General features: G+C 40.5%; 1 protein-coding gene across 2 annotated transcripts in view; it reads right to left on the bottom strand.

The window, feature by feature from the left end:
- Positions 1-17,610, bottom strand: part of LOC110494319 (rho guanine nucleotide exchange factor 25) — an 82,259-nt gene that overhangs the window by 12,335 nt on the left and 52,314 nt on the right. For both annotated transcript variants that reach the window (XM_036950397.2, XM_036950399.2), the window contains exons 7-11: positions 17,056-17,125; positions 13,242-13,331; positions 12,929-13,021; positions 12,394-12,444; positions 12,078-12,155 (exon numbers count right to left, since the gene is read on the bottom strand). In XM_036950397.2, coding sequence (XP_036806292.1) covers positions 12,078-12,155; positions 12,394-12,444; positions 12,929-13,021; positions 13,242-13,331; positions 17,056-17,125 — 382 coding nt within the window. The remainder of the gene's footprint in view (positions 1-12,077; positions 12,156-12,393; positions 12,445-12,928; positions 13,022-13,241; positions 13,332-17,055; positions 17,126-17,610) is intronic.

Raw genomic sequence — 17,610 nt, 5'->3', positions numbered from 1 at the left:
CTTTTTCAAAGTCACTGTGCATTTGGAATATGTTTTAATGGGCAGGTACCATCACGAATTTGTTTATCGAATTTGTTTATGTTTCCTTACTTTTTCAAAGTCACTGTGCATTTGCAATATGTTTCAATGGGCAGGTACCATCACGAATTTGTCATGCTCAAAATTTTTTAGATGTATTTTTTTTTGTTTCCTTACTTTTTCAAAGTCACTGTGCATTTGCAATATGTTTTAATGGGCAGGTACCATCACGAATTTGTTTATCGAATTTGTTTATGTTTCCTTACTTTTTCAAAGTCACTGTGCATTTGCAATATGTTTCAATGGGCAGGTACCATCACGAATTTGTCATGCTCAAAATTTTTTAGATGTATTTTTTTTTGTTTCCTTACTTTTTCAAAGTCACTGTGCATTTGCAATATGTTTTAATGGGCAGGTACCATCACGAATTTGTTTATCGAATTTGTTTATGTTTCGATACTTTTTCAAAGTCACTGTGCATTTGCAATATGTTTCAATGGGCAGGTACCATCACGAATTTGTCATGCTCAAAATTTTTTAGATGTATTTTTTTTTGTTTCTTACTTTTTCAAAGTCACTGTGCATTTGGAATATGTTTTAATGGGCAGGTACCATCACGAATTTGTTTATCGAATTTGTTTATGTTTCCTTACTTTTTCAAAGTCACTGTGCATTTGCAATATGTTTCAATGGGCAGGTACCATCACGAATTTGTCATGCTCAAAAATTTTTAAATGTATTTTTTTTTGTTTCTTACTTTTTCAAAGTCACTGTGCATTTGGAATATGTTTTAATGGGCAGGTACCATCACGAATTTGTTTATCGAATTTGTTTATGTTTCCTTACTTTTTCAAAGTCACTGTGCATTTGCAATATGTTTCAATGGGCAGGTACCATCACGAATTTGTCATGCTATAAATTCAAGCTTTACTTTGCTCAAACTATACCTTTGTCATCTTGTGATCTAAAATATGCAACTGGTTACCCAAAAAATTTGTTGATGTTTTTTTGTTTATGTTTCCTTACTTTTTCAAAGTCACTGTGCATTTGCAATATGTTTCAATGGGCAGGTACCATCACGAATTTGTCATGCTCAAAATTTTTTAGATGTATTTTTTTTTGTTTCTTACTTTTTCAAAGTCACTGTGCATTTGGAATATGTTTTAATGGGCAGGTACCATCACGAATTTGTTTATCGAATTTGTTTATGTTTCCTTACTTTTTCAAAGTCACTGTGCATTTGCAATATGTTTCAATGGGCAGGTACCATCACGAATTTGTCATGCTCAAAATTTTTTAGATGTATTTTTTTTTGTTTCCTTACTTTTTCAAAGTCACTGTGCATTTGCAATATGTTTTAATGGGCAGGTACCATCACGAATTTGTTTATCGAATTTGTTTATGTTTCCTTACTTTTTCAAAGTCACTGTGCATTTGCAATATGTTTCAATGGGCAGGTACCATCACGAATTTGTCATGCTCAAAATTTTTTAGATGTATTTTTTTTTGTTTCCTTACTTTTTCAAAGTCACTGTGCATTTGCAATATGTTTTAATGGGCAGGTACCATCACGAATTTGTCATGCTATAAATTCAAGCTTTACTTTGCTCAAACTATACCTTTGTCATCTTGTGATCTAAAATATGCAACTGGTTACCCAAAAAATTTGTTGATGTTTTTTTGTTTATGTTTCCTTACTTTTTCAAAGTCACTGTGCATTTGCAATATGTTTCAATGGGCAGGTACCATCACGAATTTGTCATGCTCAAAATTTTTTAGATGTATTTTTTTTTGTTTCCTTACTTTTTCAAAGTCACTGTGCATTTGGAATATGTTTTAATGGGCAGGTACCATCACGAATTTGTTTATCGAATTTGTTTATGTTTCCTTACTTTTTCAAAGTCACTGTGCATTTGCAATATGTTTCAATGGGCAGGTACCATCACGAATTTGTCATGCTCAAAATTTTTTAGATGTATTTTTTTTTGTTTCCTTACTTTTTCAAAGTCACTGTGCATTTGCAATATGTTTTAATGGGCAGGTACCATCACGAATTTGTTTATCGAATTTGTTTATGTTTCGATACTTTTTCAAAGTCACTGTGCATTTGCAATATGTTTCAATGGGCAGGTACCATCACGAATTTGTCATGCTCAAAATTTTTTAGATGTATTTTTTTTTGTTTCTTACTTTTTCAAAGTCACTGTGCATTTGGAATATGTTTTAATGGGCAGGTACCATCACGAATTTGTTTATCGAATTTGTTTATGTTTCCTTACTTTTTCAAAGTCACTGTGCATTTGCAATATGTTTCAATGGGCAGGTACCATCACGAATTTGTCATGCTCAAAATTTTTTAAATGTATTTTTTTTTGTTTCTTACTTTTTCAAAGTCACTGTGCATTTGGAATATGTTTTAATGGGCAGGTACCATCACGAATTTGTTTATCGAATTTGTTTATGTTTCCTTACTTTTTCAAAGTCACTGTGCATTTGCAATATGTTTCAATGGGCAGGTACCATCACGAATTTGTCATGCTCAAAATTTTTTAGATGTATTTTTTTTTGTTTCCTTACTTTTTCAAAGTCACTGTGCATTTGGAATATGTTTTAATGGGCAGGTACCATCACGAATTTGTTTATCGAATTTGTTTATGTTTCCTTACTTTTTCAAAGTCACTGTGCATTTGCAATATGTTTCAATGGGCAGGTACCATCACGAATTTGTCATGCTCAAAATTTTTTAGATGTATTTTTTTTTGTTTCCTTACTTTTTCAAAGTCACTGTGCATTTGCAATATGTTTTAATGGGCAGGTACCATCACGAATTTGTTTATCGAATTTGTTTATGTTTCCTTACTTTTTCAAAGTCACTGTGCATTTGCAATATGTTTCAATGGGCAGGTACCATCACGAATTTGTCATGCTCAAAATTTTTTAGATGTATTTTTTTTTGTTTCTTACTTTTTCAAAGTCACTGTGCATTTGGAATATGTTTTAATGGGCAGGTACCATCACGAATTTGTTTATCGAATTTGTTTATGTTTCCTTACTTTTTCAAAGTCACTGTGCATTTGCAATATGTTTCAATGGGCAGGTACCATCACGAATTTGTCATGCTCAAAATTTTTTAGATGTATTTTTTTTTGTTTCTTACTTTTTCAAAGTCACTGTGCATTTGGAATATGTTTTAATGGGCAGGTACCATCACGAATTTGTTTATCGAATTTGTTTATGTTTCCTTACTTTTTCAAAGTCACTGTGCATTTGCAATATGTTTCAATGGGCAGGTACCATCACGAATTTGTCATGCTCAAAATTTTTTAGATGTATTTTTTTTTGTTTCTTACTTTTTCAAAGTCACTGTGCATTTGGAATATGTTTTAATGGGCAGGTACCATCACGAATTTGTTTATCGAATTTGTTTATGTTTCCTTACTTTTTCAAAGTCACTGTGCATTTGCAATATGTTTCAATGGTTAGGTACCATCACGAATTTGTCATGCTCAAAATTTTTTAGATGTATTTTTTTTTGTTTCTTACTTTTTCAAAGTCACTGTGCATTTGGAATATGTTTTAATGGGCAGGTACCATCACGAATTTGTTTATCGAATTTGTTTATGTTTCCTTACTTTTTCAAAGTCACTGTGCATTTGCAATATGTTTCAATGGGCAGGTACCATCACGAATTTGTCATGCTCAAAATTTTTTAGATGTATTTTTTTTTGTTTCTTACTTTTTCAAAGTCACTGTGCATTTGGAATATGTTTTAATGGGCAGGTACCATCACGAATTTGTTTATCGAATTTGTTTATGTTTCCTTACTTTTTCAAAGTCACTGTGCATTTGCAATATGTTTCAATGGGCAGGTACCATCACGAATTTGTCATGCTCAAAATTTTTTAGATGTATTTTTTTTTGTTTCTTACTTTTTCAAAGTCACTGTGCATTTGGAATATGTTTTAATGGGCAGGTACCATCACGAATTTGTTTATCGAATTTGTTTATGTTTCCTTACTTTTTCAAAGTCACTGTGCATTTGCAATATGTTTCAATGGTTAGGTACCATCACGAATTTGTCATGCTCAAAATTTTTTAGATGTATTTTTTTTTGTTTCTTACTTTTTCAAAGTCACTGTGCATTTGGAATATGTTTTAATGGGCAGGTACCATCACGAATTTGTTTATCGAATTTGTTTATGTTTCCTTACTTTTTCAAAGTCACTGTGCATTTGCAATATGTTTCAATGGGCAGGTACCATCACGAATTTGTCATGCTCAAAATTTTTTAGATGTATTTTTTTTTGTTTCTTACTTTTTCAAAGTCACTGTGCATTTGGAATATGTTTTAATGGGCAGGTACCATCACGAATTTGTTTATCGAATTTGTTTATGTTTCCTTACTTTTTCAAAGTCACTGTGCATTTGCAATATGTTTCAATGGGCAGGTACCATCACGAATTTGTCATGCTCAAAATTTTTTAGATGTATTTTTTTTTGTTTCTTACTTTTTCAAAGTCACTGTGCATTTGGAATATGTTTTAATGGGCAGGTACCATCACGAATTTGTTTATCGAATTTGTTTATGTTTCCTTACTTTTTCAAAGTCACTGTGCATTTGCAATATGTTTCAATGGGCAGGTACCATCACGAATTTGTCATGCTCAAAATTTTTTAGATGTATTTTTTTTTGTTTCTTACTTTTTCAAAGTCACTGTGCATTTGGAATATGTTTTAATGGGCAGGTACCATCACGAATTTGTTTATCGAATTTGTTTATGTTTCCTTACTTTTTCAAAGTCACTGTGCATTTGCAATATGTTTCAATGGTTAGGTACCATCACGAATTTGTCATGCTCAAAATTTTTTAGATGTATTTTTTTTTGTTTCTTACTTTTTCAAAGTCACTGTGCATTTGGAATATGTTTTAATGGGCAGGTACCATCACGAATTTGTTTATCGAATTTGTTTATGTTTCCTTACTTTTTCAAAGTCACTGTGCATTTGCAATATGTTTCAATGGGCAGGTACCATCACGAATTTGTCATGCTCAAAATTTTTTAGATGTATTTTTTTTTGTTTCTTACTTTTTCAAAGTCACTGTGCATTTGGAATATGTTTTAATGGGCAGGTACCATCACGAATTTGTTTATCGAATTTGTTTATGTTTCCTTACTTTTTCAAAGTCACTGTGCATTTGCAATATGTTTCAATGGTTAGGTACCATCACGAATTTGTCATGCTCAAAATTTTTTAGATGTATTTTTTTTTGTTTCTTACTTTTTCAAAGTCACTGTGCATTTGGAATATGTTTTAATGGGCAGGTACCATCACGAATTTGTTTATCGAATTTGTTTATGTTTCCTTACTTTTTCAAAGTCACTGTGCATTTGCAATATGTTTCAATGGGCAGGTACCATCACGAATTTGTCATGCTCAAAATTTTTTAGATGTATTTTTTTTGTTTCTTACTTTTTCAAAGTCACTGTGCATTTGGAATATGTTTTAATGGGCAGGTACCATCACGAATTTGTTTATCGAATTTGTTTATGTTTCCTTACTTTTTCAAAGTCACTGTGCATTTGCAATATGTTTTAATGGGCAGGTACCATCACGAATTTGTCATGCTATAAATTCAAGCTTTACTTTGCTCAAACTATACCTTTGTCATCTTGTGATCTAAAATATGCAACTGGTTACCCAAAAAATGTGTTGATGTTTTTTTGTTTATGTTTCCTTACTTTTTCAAAGTCACTGTGCATTTGCAATATGTTTCAATGGGCAGGTACCATCACGAATTTGTCATGCTCAAAAAATTTTAGATGTATTTTTTTTTGTTTCCTACTTTTTCAAAGTCACTGTGCATTTGCAATATGTTTTAATGGGCAGGTACCATCACGAATTTGTCATGCTATAAAAATCCTGCAGGAATGTGAAATTGACTGGCCCGATGAACTCGGGATGGCTTTGCAGTGATTCTGGGTCATCTCAATCGCTCGTTTGGGTTGATTTCAGAATGTCGCTTTTGGTGATGTTTTTTCACTATAGAATCATATTGCAAATGTACAAGAGTCAAGTGGACAAGAGTCCATCAGTCAATTAGATATCATTCTGACCACCAAACTGATACAAACTGACACCAAACCCACTTTTTCCAACTCGTTTAGTAGCCAACTATTACATACTTCAGAGCTGGCCCAAAATTCACAACGCCTTCGGTACAAACCATAAAAAAACCATAAAACACGTAGTTACGTTCTAGCTGCGGGTCCATTTCTTATGTTATGTGTTGGCCTAGCTGAGGCGACCCCGAATCCCAAGTTTCGGCTCGATAGGTCATTTGGTGTCCGAGAAAAACCCTAATTGGTGCTGAAAATCCACTATTTTCCATGACTTGCTACGGGGTCCTTGAATGAGATATCGGACAGAAACGTTGGGGTCTGTCTATATGGGCCGAGACGTTCGCAATGCACCTAGTCTTGCGACTCTGGGACATTTCTAAATGTCGTCATTTTCGTGATGCAAAAATGAATTGAAGTTATTTCAAATGTACGAGGCTGTTTCTCGGTCCGAGAACCTTCTAGAGCCACGTAACTCACCACGCACCATCTACGTGAGGTCTAGAACAGGTTTCTAAAGTTTCGGAACTCTAGGTCCGACGGTTCTTTTTTAGCTCCAACAAAGCTAACTATTGGAGCCACTGTCTGTCTCTACGCACCCCAATACGTCCCTCCATCCAAGTTGTGTTTTAGTGCAATTTTTTTTTCCTTTGATTTTTTTTGGGAAAAATGACTGATTTACAGTTCATGGGGGTTGCCTAATCACACATATGAAGTTTTGGAAAGATCAGACTTTTTTAACCCTTCGAAACAGCCCCTGAGACACCAATTATGGCACTTCCGGTTGGCACAGGAAGCTATAAGTCACCACATATCCTCATTGGGGTATGCTGTTACAGAATCCTGAGTTTTAAGTCCTTACGTTAAGAATTGACTGATCTACACAGGGTTGAATGCACTATGTCTATCAAACTGCATGCAGTGTATGGGTAAACACTTTTAGGGGCATTTTAACCACTTCCGGTTGGTCCAGGAAGCTTAGAATCGACACAGGTAGACCTCATAGTGGCCTGATGGACTGGTACCGAAGACAGGTTCATACGGCATTCATAACCCACATAGGCCTCAGGTTGAAATTAGGGGTGCAGGCAATGTATTCCTATGGGGAGAGATGACACTGTAATCTGTGAGATCAAAAAACACTGTTTTACTGTTAAGGGTTAATGCCACACGGTCAAGGTTAGGCTTGTTGAGATCGGGAGGACCTTAGGAACATTCATGTGGTGCAATTTTTCTTCTCACTCTAACGGTTCTCTCACTGTCACCCAAAAGCAAATGACATTGTGGTGCAGGCTTCATTTTGGGCCTACTATTCTAATGCTCGCTGCGCCTAGACCGAGCGAGCTACGGTCAAGCGGGATATCTCGCTGAACTCGGTACGGCCTAGGGATTATGGTAATGCCATTTCCTGCTCTCTGTGTCTTTAAGCACCGCACTTTATCACTCCATCCTTCCTGTGTGTGTGTCAGGGAGCTTTTCTTTGACATCTGTTGGGATTAATGACTGATTTACAGTTCAGAAGGGTTACCTAGTCACACATATGAAGTTTTGGAGAGATGTGACTTTTTTAACCCTTCGAAACAGAGAGTGTGACCCAATTAAAGGCACTTCCGGTTGGCACAGGAAGCTATAAGTAAACACATGTCTTGATTTACATAGCCACTTACAGAATCCCGAGTTTTAAGTCTTTACGTTAAGAATTGACTGATCTACACAGGGTTGAATGCACTGTGTCTATCAAACTGCAGGCAGTGTATGGGTAAACACTTTTAGGGGCATTTTAACCACTTCCGGTTGCTCCAGGAAGCTTAGATTCGACACAGGTAGACCTCATAGTGGCCTGATGGACTGGTACCGAAGACAGGTTCATACGGCATTCATAACCCACATAGGCCTCAGGTTGAAATTAGGGGTGCAGGCAATGTATTCCTATGGGGAGAGATGACACTGTAATCTGTGAGATCAAAAAACCCTGTTTTACTGTGAAGGGTTAATGCCACACGGTCAAGGTTAGGCTTGTTCAGATCGGGAGGACCTTAGGAACATTCATGTGGTGGAATTGTGCTTCTCACCCTAACGGTTCTCTCACTGCCCCCCAAAATCAAATGACATTGTGGTGCAGGCTTCATTTTGGGCCTTCTTTTTTTCAAGTTTGCTGCACTCAGAACGAGCTACGGTCAAGCGGGGCGTCTCCTTGAACTCGGCACAGTCTGGAGACTATGGTGATGCCATTTTTTGTGTTGATTTCAGAATGCCATTTTGGTGATGGTCCCTCTCCGTTTAAACATATTGCAAATGTACAAAAGTCAACTAGCAAGTCAGTGTCCATCAGTCAATTAGATGTCATTATGACACCAAATGGATATCAATTGACACCAAACCCACTTTTTCCTACTCATTTAGTAGCCAACTATCACATATGTCAGAGCAGTCCCATAATTCACAGCGCCTTCAGTTGAAAACATAATAAAAAGGTAAAACACATAGTTACGTTCTAGCTGCGGGTCCAGTTCGGACATTATGTGAAGTCCTATGTGAGGCGACCCCGAATCCCGAGTTTCGGCTCGATAGGTCATTTGGTGTCCGAGAAAAACCCTAATTGGTGCTGAAAATCCACTATTTTCCATGACTTGCTACGGGGTCCTTGAATGAGCTATCGGACAGAAACGTTGGGGTCTGTCTATATGGGCCGAGACGTTCGCAATGCACCTAGTCTTGCGACTCTGGGACATTTCTAAATGTCGTCATTTTCGTGATGCAAAAATGAATTGAAGTTATTTCAAATGTACGAGGCTGTTTCTCGGTCCGAGAACCGTCTAGAGCCACGTAACTCGCCACGCACCATGGCCCGGAGGTCTAGAACAGGTTTCTAAAGTTTCGGAACTCTAGGTCCGACTGTTCTTTTTTAGCTCCAACAAAGCTAACTATTGCGGCCACTGTCTGTCTCTACGCACCCCAATACGTCCCTCCATCCAAGTTGTGTTTTAGTGCAATTTTTTTTTCCTTTGATTTTTTTGGGGAAAAATGACTGATTTACAGTTCATGGGGGTTGCCTAATCACATATATGAAGTTTTGGACAGATCTGACTTTTTTAACCCTTCGAAACAGCCCCTGAGACACCAATTATGGCACTTCCGGTTGGCACAGGAAGCTATAAATCACCACATGTCTTGATTGACATGGCCACTTACAGAATCCCGAGTTTTAAGTCTTTACGTTAAGAATTGACTGATCTACACAGGGTTGAATGCACTATGTCTATCAAACTGCATGCAGTGTATGGGTAAACACTTTTAGGGTGATTTGAACCACTTCCGGTTGGTCCAGGAAGCTTAGAATCAACACAGGTAGACCTCATAGTGGCCTGATGGACTGGTACCGAAGACAGGTTCATACGGCATTCATAACCCACATAGGCCTCAGGTTGAAATTAGGGGTGCAGGCAATGTATTCCTATGGGGAGAGATGACACTGTAATCTGTGAGATCAAAAAACACTGTTTTACTGTTAAGGGTTAATGCCACACGGTCAAGGTTAGGCTTGTTCAGATCGGGAGGACCTTAGGAACATTCCTATGGTGGAATTTTTCTTCTCACCCTAACGGTTCTCTCACTCTCACCCAAAAGCAAATGACATTGTGGTGCAGGCTTCATTTTGGGCCTTCTATTCTAATGGTTGCTGCGCCTAGACCGAGCGAGCTACGGTCAAGCGGGATAGCTCGTTGAACTCAGCACAGTCTGGAGACTATGGTGATGCCATTTTTTGTGTTGATTTCAGAATGCCATTTTGGTGATGGTCCCTCTCTGTTTAAACATATTGCAAATGTACAAAAGTCAACTAGCAAGTCAGTGTCCATCAGTCAATTAGATGTCATTATGACACCAAACCCACTGTTTCCTACTCATTTAGATGCCAACTATCATATATGTCAGAGCAGTCCCATAATTCACAGCGCCTCTAGTTTAAAACATAATAAAAAGGTAAAACACATAGTTACGTTCTAGCTGCGGGTCCAGTTCGGACATTATGTGAAGTCCTATGTGAGGCGACCCCGAATCCCGAGTTTCGGCTCGATAGGTCATTTGGTGTCCGAGAAAAACCCTAATTGGTGCTGAAAATCCACTATTTTCCATGCCTTGCTACGGGGTCCTTGAACGAGCTATCGGACAGAAACTTTGGGGTCCGTCTCTATGGGCCGAGCCGGTTTCAACGCACCTAGCCTTGCGTCTCTGAGACTTTTCTAAACGTCATCATTTTCGTGATGCAAAAATGAATTGAAGTTATTGCGAATGTACGAGGCTGTTTCTCGGTCCGAGAACCGTCTAGAGCCACGTAACTCGCCACGCACCATGGCCCGGAGGTCTAGAACAGGTTTCTAAAGTTTCGGAACTCTAGGTCCGACCGTTCTTTTTTAGCTAGAACAAAGCTAACTATTGCGGCCACTGTCTGTCTCTACGCACCCCAATACGTCCCTCCATCCAAGTTGTGTTTTAGTGCGATTTTTTTTTCCTTTGATTTTTTTTGGGAAAAATTACTGATTTACAGTTCATGGGGGTTGCCTAATCACATATATGAAGTTTTGGACAGATCTGAATTTTTTAACCCTTCGAAACAGCCCCTGAGACACCAATTATGGCACTTCCGGTTGGCACAGGAAGCTATAAGTCACCACATATCCTCATTGGGGTATGCTGTTACAGAATCCTGAGTTTTAAGTCCTTACGTTAAGAATTGACTGATCTACACAGGGTTGAATGCACTATGTCTATCAAACTGCATGCAGTGTATGGGTAAACACTTTTAGGGGCATTTTAACCACTTCCGGTTGGTCCAGGAAGCTTAGAATCGACACAGGTAGACCTCATAGTGGCCTGATGGACTGGTACCGAAGACAGGTTCATACGGCATTCATAACCCACATAGGCCTCAGGTTGAAATTAGGGGTGCAGGCAATGTATTCCTATGGGGAGAGATGACACTGTAATCTGTGAGATCAAAAAACACTGTTTTACTGTTAAGGGTTAATGCCACACGGTCAAGGTTAGGCTTGTTGAGATCGGGAGGACCTTAGGAACATTCATGTGGTGGAATTTTTCTTCTCACCCTAACGGTTCTCTCACTGTCACTCAAAAGCAAATGACATTGTGGGGCAGGCTTCATTTTGGGCCTACTATTCTAATGGTCGGTTATTGTGTTATTTCAGAAAATCATAGAAAATCACAGAAATGTTGCAGAGCTCCGCAGCACACTTTAAAAATATTCGTATGAACACCCTGCAACTGGATCTGTAACCGTTGAAAAAAAAAAACGCCTCTTTGTGACCATCACCAATTTGTCATTGTTCCGTTTCTCTTAAATGACGATAGATAAATGGCTGGTTCTTTTTTTATTGACACCGGAGGCTCCTTGGCTTTGACCCGAAGTGGAAAAATAATTTCTCTACTTCCATTTTAAGCCTTTAATCCCAGAAAAATGGCCGTAGCTCAAAAACCGTCGAGGCCTAGACGCCATCCCGTTCGGGGCCAACTGCCCGTTACGCCAACCCTACGCTCGCCAAGTTTCGGCTTCGAAATATTTTCAGTTTTTGAGATAAGGCCCCGTCGCGATTCGTGATGTTTTGCCAAATTGCCATATGATTCCGTATGCCATCTGGTGGGAGTGTCCGGGACGGCGGAAAAACGGTCCGAAACTTGTTTTTTTTTTTAAACGGAAACCGAAAGTCCGACAAAGTTCATTCGACGACTTCCCGGTAGGTCCGGCCCTACCGCACGTCCCGACGCCGACCGCAAATTTTACAAACGATTTCGGACGTCGGGTAAGGGACCGTACATTTGCAATATGGACTTTCTCACTGATCATACACGAAATGCCGAAATGTTCCCTTAATGTATGAAAACACAACATCATGTGGAGAACAGAGTCTGGTGTTGGTATCTCACCTCAAAGCCCTGCAGTCTGCCCACGTTCATCATATCATTACATCGCTTGGGCACGAAACACATCACCTCCACCGCTCTCTGTGGGTAGAGGAGGAGGGGTGGAGATAGGGAATGAGGGACATGAAATAGAGAGAGAGATGGTGTGGGATTGCAAAGACAATTATGGTTTGTAACTGAAAAGAGTACCTTTTTTTCCGCTTTCTTCAATAGAGCAGGGAGATTAAACTGTGTGTGCAGTTTATAGTAATATCACAAGTGAGTATTGGAAATGTTTTGACCATGACGGTTTGTACCATAGTTTTGGGAGAACTCTCACCTCCAGCTCTGAGGTATCCCTTCCTGCTTTGGTGTAGTACTTCAGGAAGTCCTGAGGGATCCAATTAGAGGACAGTTTATTGAATGTTTTGGAGGGACTCTAAAAGGATTAGTCTACAAAATAGGACTGAGCTATATCTTGTGTTTCATCACGTAAGAGTTACATATTATCCACTGTGAGATTAGGGAGCTGATGAGAGGACCTGTGACTCTTGGGACAAAAGCTTTCAACATTAATCTCTAAATCACAGCTAAAGCTTCCACAATGCTGCGGGATGGCCTGCTTATTCTCCAGTGACTCCCAATCTATTTCTGCCTTTCTGCCTTTCTTTTTCATCATCTCATGCAGTGACAGGTCACTCAATACATCTCTATTACGTGAAGACTCAAATCATCTAGGGCTAGATGACATCATGCTAATTGTATTCTAAACATTCTAAACACACACACACACACACACACACACACACACACACACACACACACACACACACACACACACACACACACACACACACACACACACACACACACACCTTGAGCAGTAGTTGGTATTTCATGATCCTCTGTACTGGTTTGATAAGCAGGTCGTTGAGTTGTAGTCTGTGGCCCAGCTGCTGCCTCAGCTCCTACAGAACCAGATAGGTTAGCTCCTCATAGCAACATATACAGAACTAAGGGCAGGTTTGGGTCAGTCAGACATAAACCAAGATAAAGAATGAGCACTGAAGATACACACAGTCAAAACCAGAGTTAGATAAATAAGAGGAATTGGGCTAGAACAATGTCTAAGTGGGGTTAAACTGCTCTTAAACTGTCCATGTAGTTGTACTGTGAAGAGTCACTCACCTCAAAATAGGTCTCGATATACTCTGAGACAATGTGCTCTGACTTGGGCTTGTTCTGACAGTACACTACGTACATGTGGAGACGCCGCTCCTAGAGGTCCAAAAACAAACACAGAGATGATGAGAGATCGATACCAGATGGTGGCGCATGTGGTCCGTGTGTGTGTGTGTGTGTGTGTGTGTGTGTGTGTGTGTGTGTGTGTGTGTGTGTGTGAGAGAGAGAGTGGTAGTGTGAGCAGGTCTGTGTGTGTGTGTTGGTGTGTAGGTTAAGTGCCTTTCCCAGCATGGCTGCTCTAAACCTCTTATCCCCATAAGTTTGACTCTGTTCTCCTTACCCTCCAGGCTCTTTTGAAGTCTGTTAAATAAGAGCAGGAACTTTGCCTTATTAAATGGTTCCGGCGGCTTGGTGGGAACCATTTAATTCGCCCTTGCTTAATTAAACATGTTGGAGTAATGAAGGAACTGGGACGACAGAGAGAGAGAGAGAGAGAGAGAGAGAGAGAGAGAGAGAGAGAGAGAGAGAGAGAGAGAGCGAGAGAGAGAGAGAGAGAGAGAGAGAGAGAGAGAGAGAGAGAGAGAGAGAGAGACTGAGGTGGGAGAGAGACTGAGGTGGGAGATAGATACAGTAAATAGAGAGGAAGACAGAGGGGGAGACAGCAAGGCACTGTGAAACTACACAAAATCAATTGAAGTGCTCCCTCTGTTTATTACTCTCTTTTTCTCTCTCCCCTGCTGCTGTTGTGTGGGAGAGGGCTGGTGTGTGTATCACATAAAATAAAATTGCATTCGATGTGCAGTGGTACGAGGTAATTGAGGTCGATACTGTATGTACATATAACTAGGAATAAAGTGACTAGGCAGCAGTGTATTTTTAGGGCCTTCCTCAGACACCGCCTGGTATAGAGGTTCTGGATGGCATGGAGCTCAACCCCAGTGAGGTACTTGGCTGTACGCACTACCCTCTGTAGCGCCTTGTGGTTGGAAGCCCAGCAGTTGCCATATCAAGTGATGATGCAGCAAGTCAAGATGCTTTCAATGGTGCAGCTATATAACTTTTTGACGATCTGAGGGTCCATGCCAAATCTTTTCAGCCTCCTGAGGGGGAAGAGTTGAAGGAGAGGTTGTTGTCCTTGCACCACACTGCTAAGTCTCTGACCTCCTCCCTATAGGTTGTCTCATTGTTGGAGCTCCTGGGCACAGGGACTATGGTGGTCTCCTTGAAACATGTAGGTATTACAGACATTTCAGGTGTAATTTAAAAATGTCAGTGAAGACAGTTGCCAGCTAGTCAGCACATGTTCTGAGTATGCGCCCTGGTAATCCGTCTGGCCCCGCAGCCTTGTGAAAGATAACCTGTTTAAAGGTCTTACTCACATCGGCTACAGAGTGAGTGATCAAACAGTCATCCGGAACAGCTGGTGCTCTCATGAATGGTTCAGTGTTGATGCCTGGAAGCAAGCATAGAAGTAATTTAGCTCGTCTGGTAGGCTCGCGTCATTGGGCAGCTCCCGACAGGGTTTCCCTTTGTAATTCGTGATAGTTTGCAAGCCCTGCCACATCCGACAAACATCAGGGCTGGCATAGGAGGATTAAATCTTAGTCCTGTATTGACGCTTTGCCTGTTTGATGGCTCATTGGAGGTCTTAGGGGGATTTCTTATAAGCGTCCGGATTAGTGTTCCGCTCCTTGAAGTGGCAGAACTAGCCTTTAGCTCAGTGCGGATGTTGCCTGTAATCCATGGCTTCTGGTTGGGATATGTATGTACGGTCACTGTGGGGACAACATAGTCGATGCGCTTATTAATGAAGCCGGTGACTGATATGGTAAACTCCTCAATGCCATCGGATTAATCCTGGAATATATTCCAGTCTGTGCTAATGAAACAGTCCTGTAGCTTAGCATACGCTTCATCGGACCACTTCCCTATTGAGCGCATCACTGGTACTTCCGGTTTGAGTTTTTGCTTGTAAGCAGGAATCAGGAGGATAAAGTTATGGTCAGATTTGCCAAATGGATGGAGGGAGAGCTTTGTATGAGTTTCCGTTTGTGGAGTAAAGGTGATCTAGAGTTTTTTCGCCTATAGTTGCACGGGTTACATGCTGGTAGACATTAGGTGAGCTGGATTTCAGTTTCCCTGCATTAAAATCACAGGCCACTAGGAGTGCTGTCTCTGGATGAACATTTTCCTGTTTGCTTATGGCCCTATACAGCTCGTTGAGTGCGGTCTTAGTACCAGCATCGATGTGTGGGGGTAAATAGACAGCTACGAAAAATATACTGTGGATGAAAACTCTCTTGGTAAATAGTATGGTCTACAGCTTATCGAGCATTACCTCTAGAGTTCATTAATATTAGAGATTGCACACTAGCTGTTGTTAACATAGAGACACACACCTCCCCCTTGAGCTTCCACGAAGCTGCCGTTCTGTACTGCCGATGCATAGAAAAAACAGCCAGATGTATATTATCCATGTCCTTGTTCAGCCAAGACTCAGAGAAACATCGGATATGACAGTTCTTCAGGTCCTGTTGTTTGGATAGTCTCGAACAGAGCTCGTCCAGTTTGTTTTCCAGTGATTGTACATTCGCCAATAGAATCGAGCGTAGAGGCGGTTTATCTACTCGCCGATGTAGGGGTGACCGCACGTCATTCTCTCTTACACCGTCTCTTTCTCTTCCGACTCCCTGGGATTAAAGTCTGTTTTTGCCTATAGAAAATAATATATGAATGTGTGTACGTGTGGAAAGGTGAGCAACTTTAGTTTTAGCAGTGGGGGAGACATATTGTTATTATATTTTTGATTTTATTATCCAGTCGGATAAACACTCCAAACAGCCTACCCGACTGCTGGGAGGCTACATGGTCCTAAAGCACACCGTTGGCTCGTTTTGTATCGCGTTTTGTATCACCAAGAATAAACTGGGGTGACAAAAATGCAATTTCGGAATGGGGGGGGGGGGGGTGCCCCTGCATGTACACGGACTGTTTCCTGCCACGGTCCTGCTCTTCCTCTCACTTGGACCAATTTTTACTGTGAGATCCTGATCTCAGCACACAAAGCACAGCTGTGTGTGTGTGTGTGTGTGTGTGTGTGTGTGTGTGTGTGTGTGTGTGTGTGTGTGTGTGTGTGTGTGTGTGAGAGAGTTTGTTTGTGTGTGGGTGTGCACTAAGTACCAACACAGCTGTTTATTTGCTTTCATTGTCATTTATTGAGCTATTCTGGCTTATTTGGTTCCACAGTTTCATCAACAGTCTGGCGTTTTAACACTGACTCTTTGTAATTGGATCTGTGAGCTGTGACCACAGCATAGTAAAAAGCTCTGTTGATAATTATGCTGCACTTATTATTATTCTACTGGCTTTCCCCTGTCCTCTCCTCCAGGCAGCCTGAACAATCAAGACATATCTTGCGGCAGTCAGAGACAGAGACTCTAAACACAGTTCTCTGAAGAGACCAGTACTTCTTACCAAACACACAGAAAAACACAGAGATAAACCCTGGAACTTCATTCCAAATACAAGCAAACACAATCAAAGACAATGTAAGGAGCTAGGTTTTCATGGTGTGTCTGCAAATAAAGAGTCACACTTGTGCAAACTCACACACACTCATTTGCACAAAGACACACACACACACAGACGTGCAAACACATACGTCCACTCACACGCATGCACACACACTAGACACACACACACACACACACACACACACACACACACACACACACACACACACACACACACACACACACACACACACACACACACACACACACACACACACACACACACACACACACACACACAGACTCACATGCTTGATGAAGAGTTGGGCCAGTCTGTTGGGCTCAGCCACACACTTCTCCAGCTCCCCCAGAAGATAGCTACGACACACAGAGCAGAGGAGGGGGTCAAAAACCAGTACCCACTCTTCTACACACACAGGCAGAGGAGGGGGTCAAAAACCAGTACCCACTCTTCTACACACACAGGCAGAGGAGGGGGTCAAAAACCAGTACCCACTCTTCTACACACACAGGCAGAGGAGAAGAGACATAGACACACACACAACTACACCGAGAGTAAAAACCATTAAGAACACCTTCATAATATTGAGTTGCATCCCCTTTCGGTCATTCGGTGTGACAGAATAAGACTGTGATAGTGCTGATAAATATGCTCCAGTCTCAGTGTGCACTCCAAAACAGGAAACACTTCAGATTAAGGGTGCTCAGTATACACGTATACAGGTACAGTACACACACACACACACACACACACACACACACACACACACACACACACACACACACACACACACACACACACACACACACACACACACACACATACACACACACACACACAC

The sequence above is a fragment of the Oncorhynchus mykiss genome, chromosome 17 (assembly GCF_057628025.1).
Source record: "Oncorhynchus mykiss isolate SJ-2025 chromosome 17, ASM5762802v1, whole genome shotgun sequence".
Classification (NCBI taxonomy): domain Eukaryota; kingdom Metazoa; phylum Chordata; class Actinopteri; order Salmoniformes; family Salmonidae; genus Oncorhynchus; species Oncorhynchus mykiss.
The sequence above is the reverse complement of the archived record's forward strand: the minus strand, read 5'-3'. Positions and strand labels throughout refer to the sequence as shown.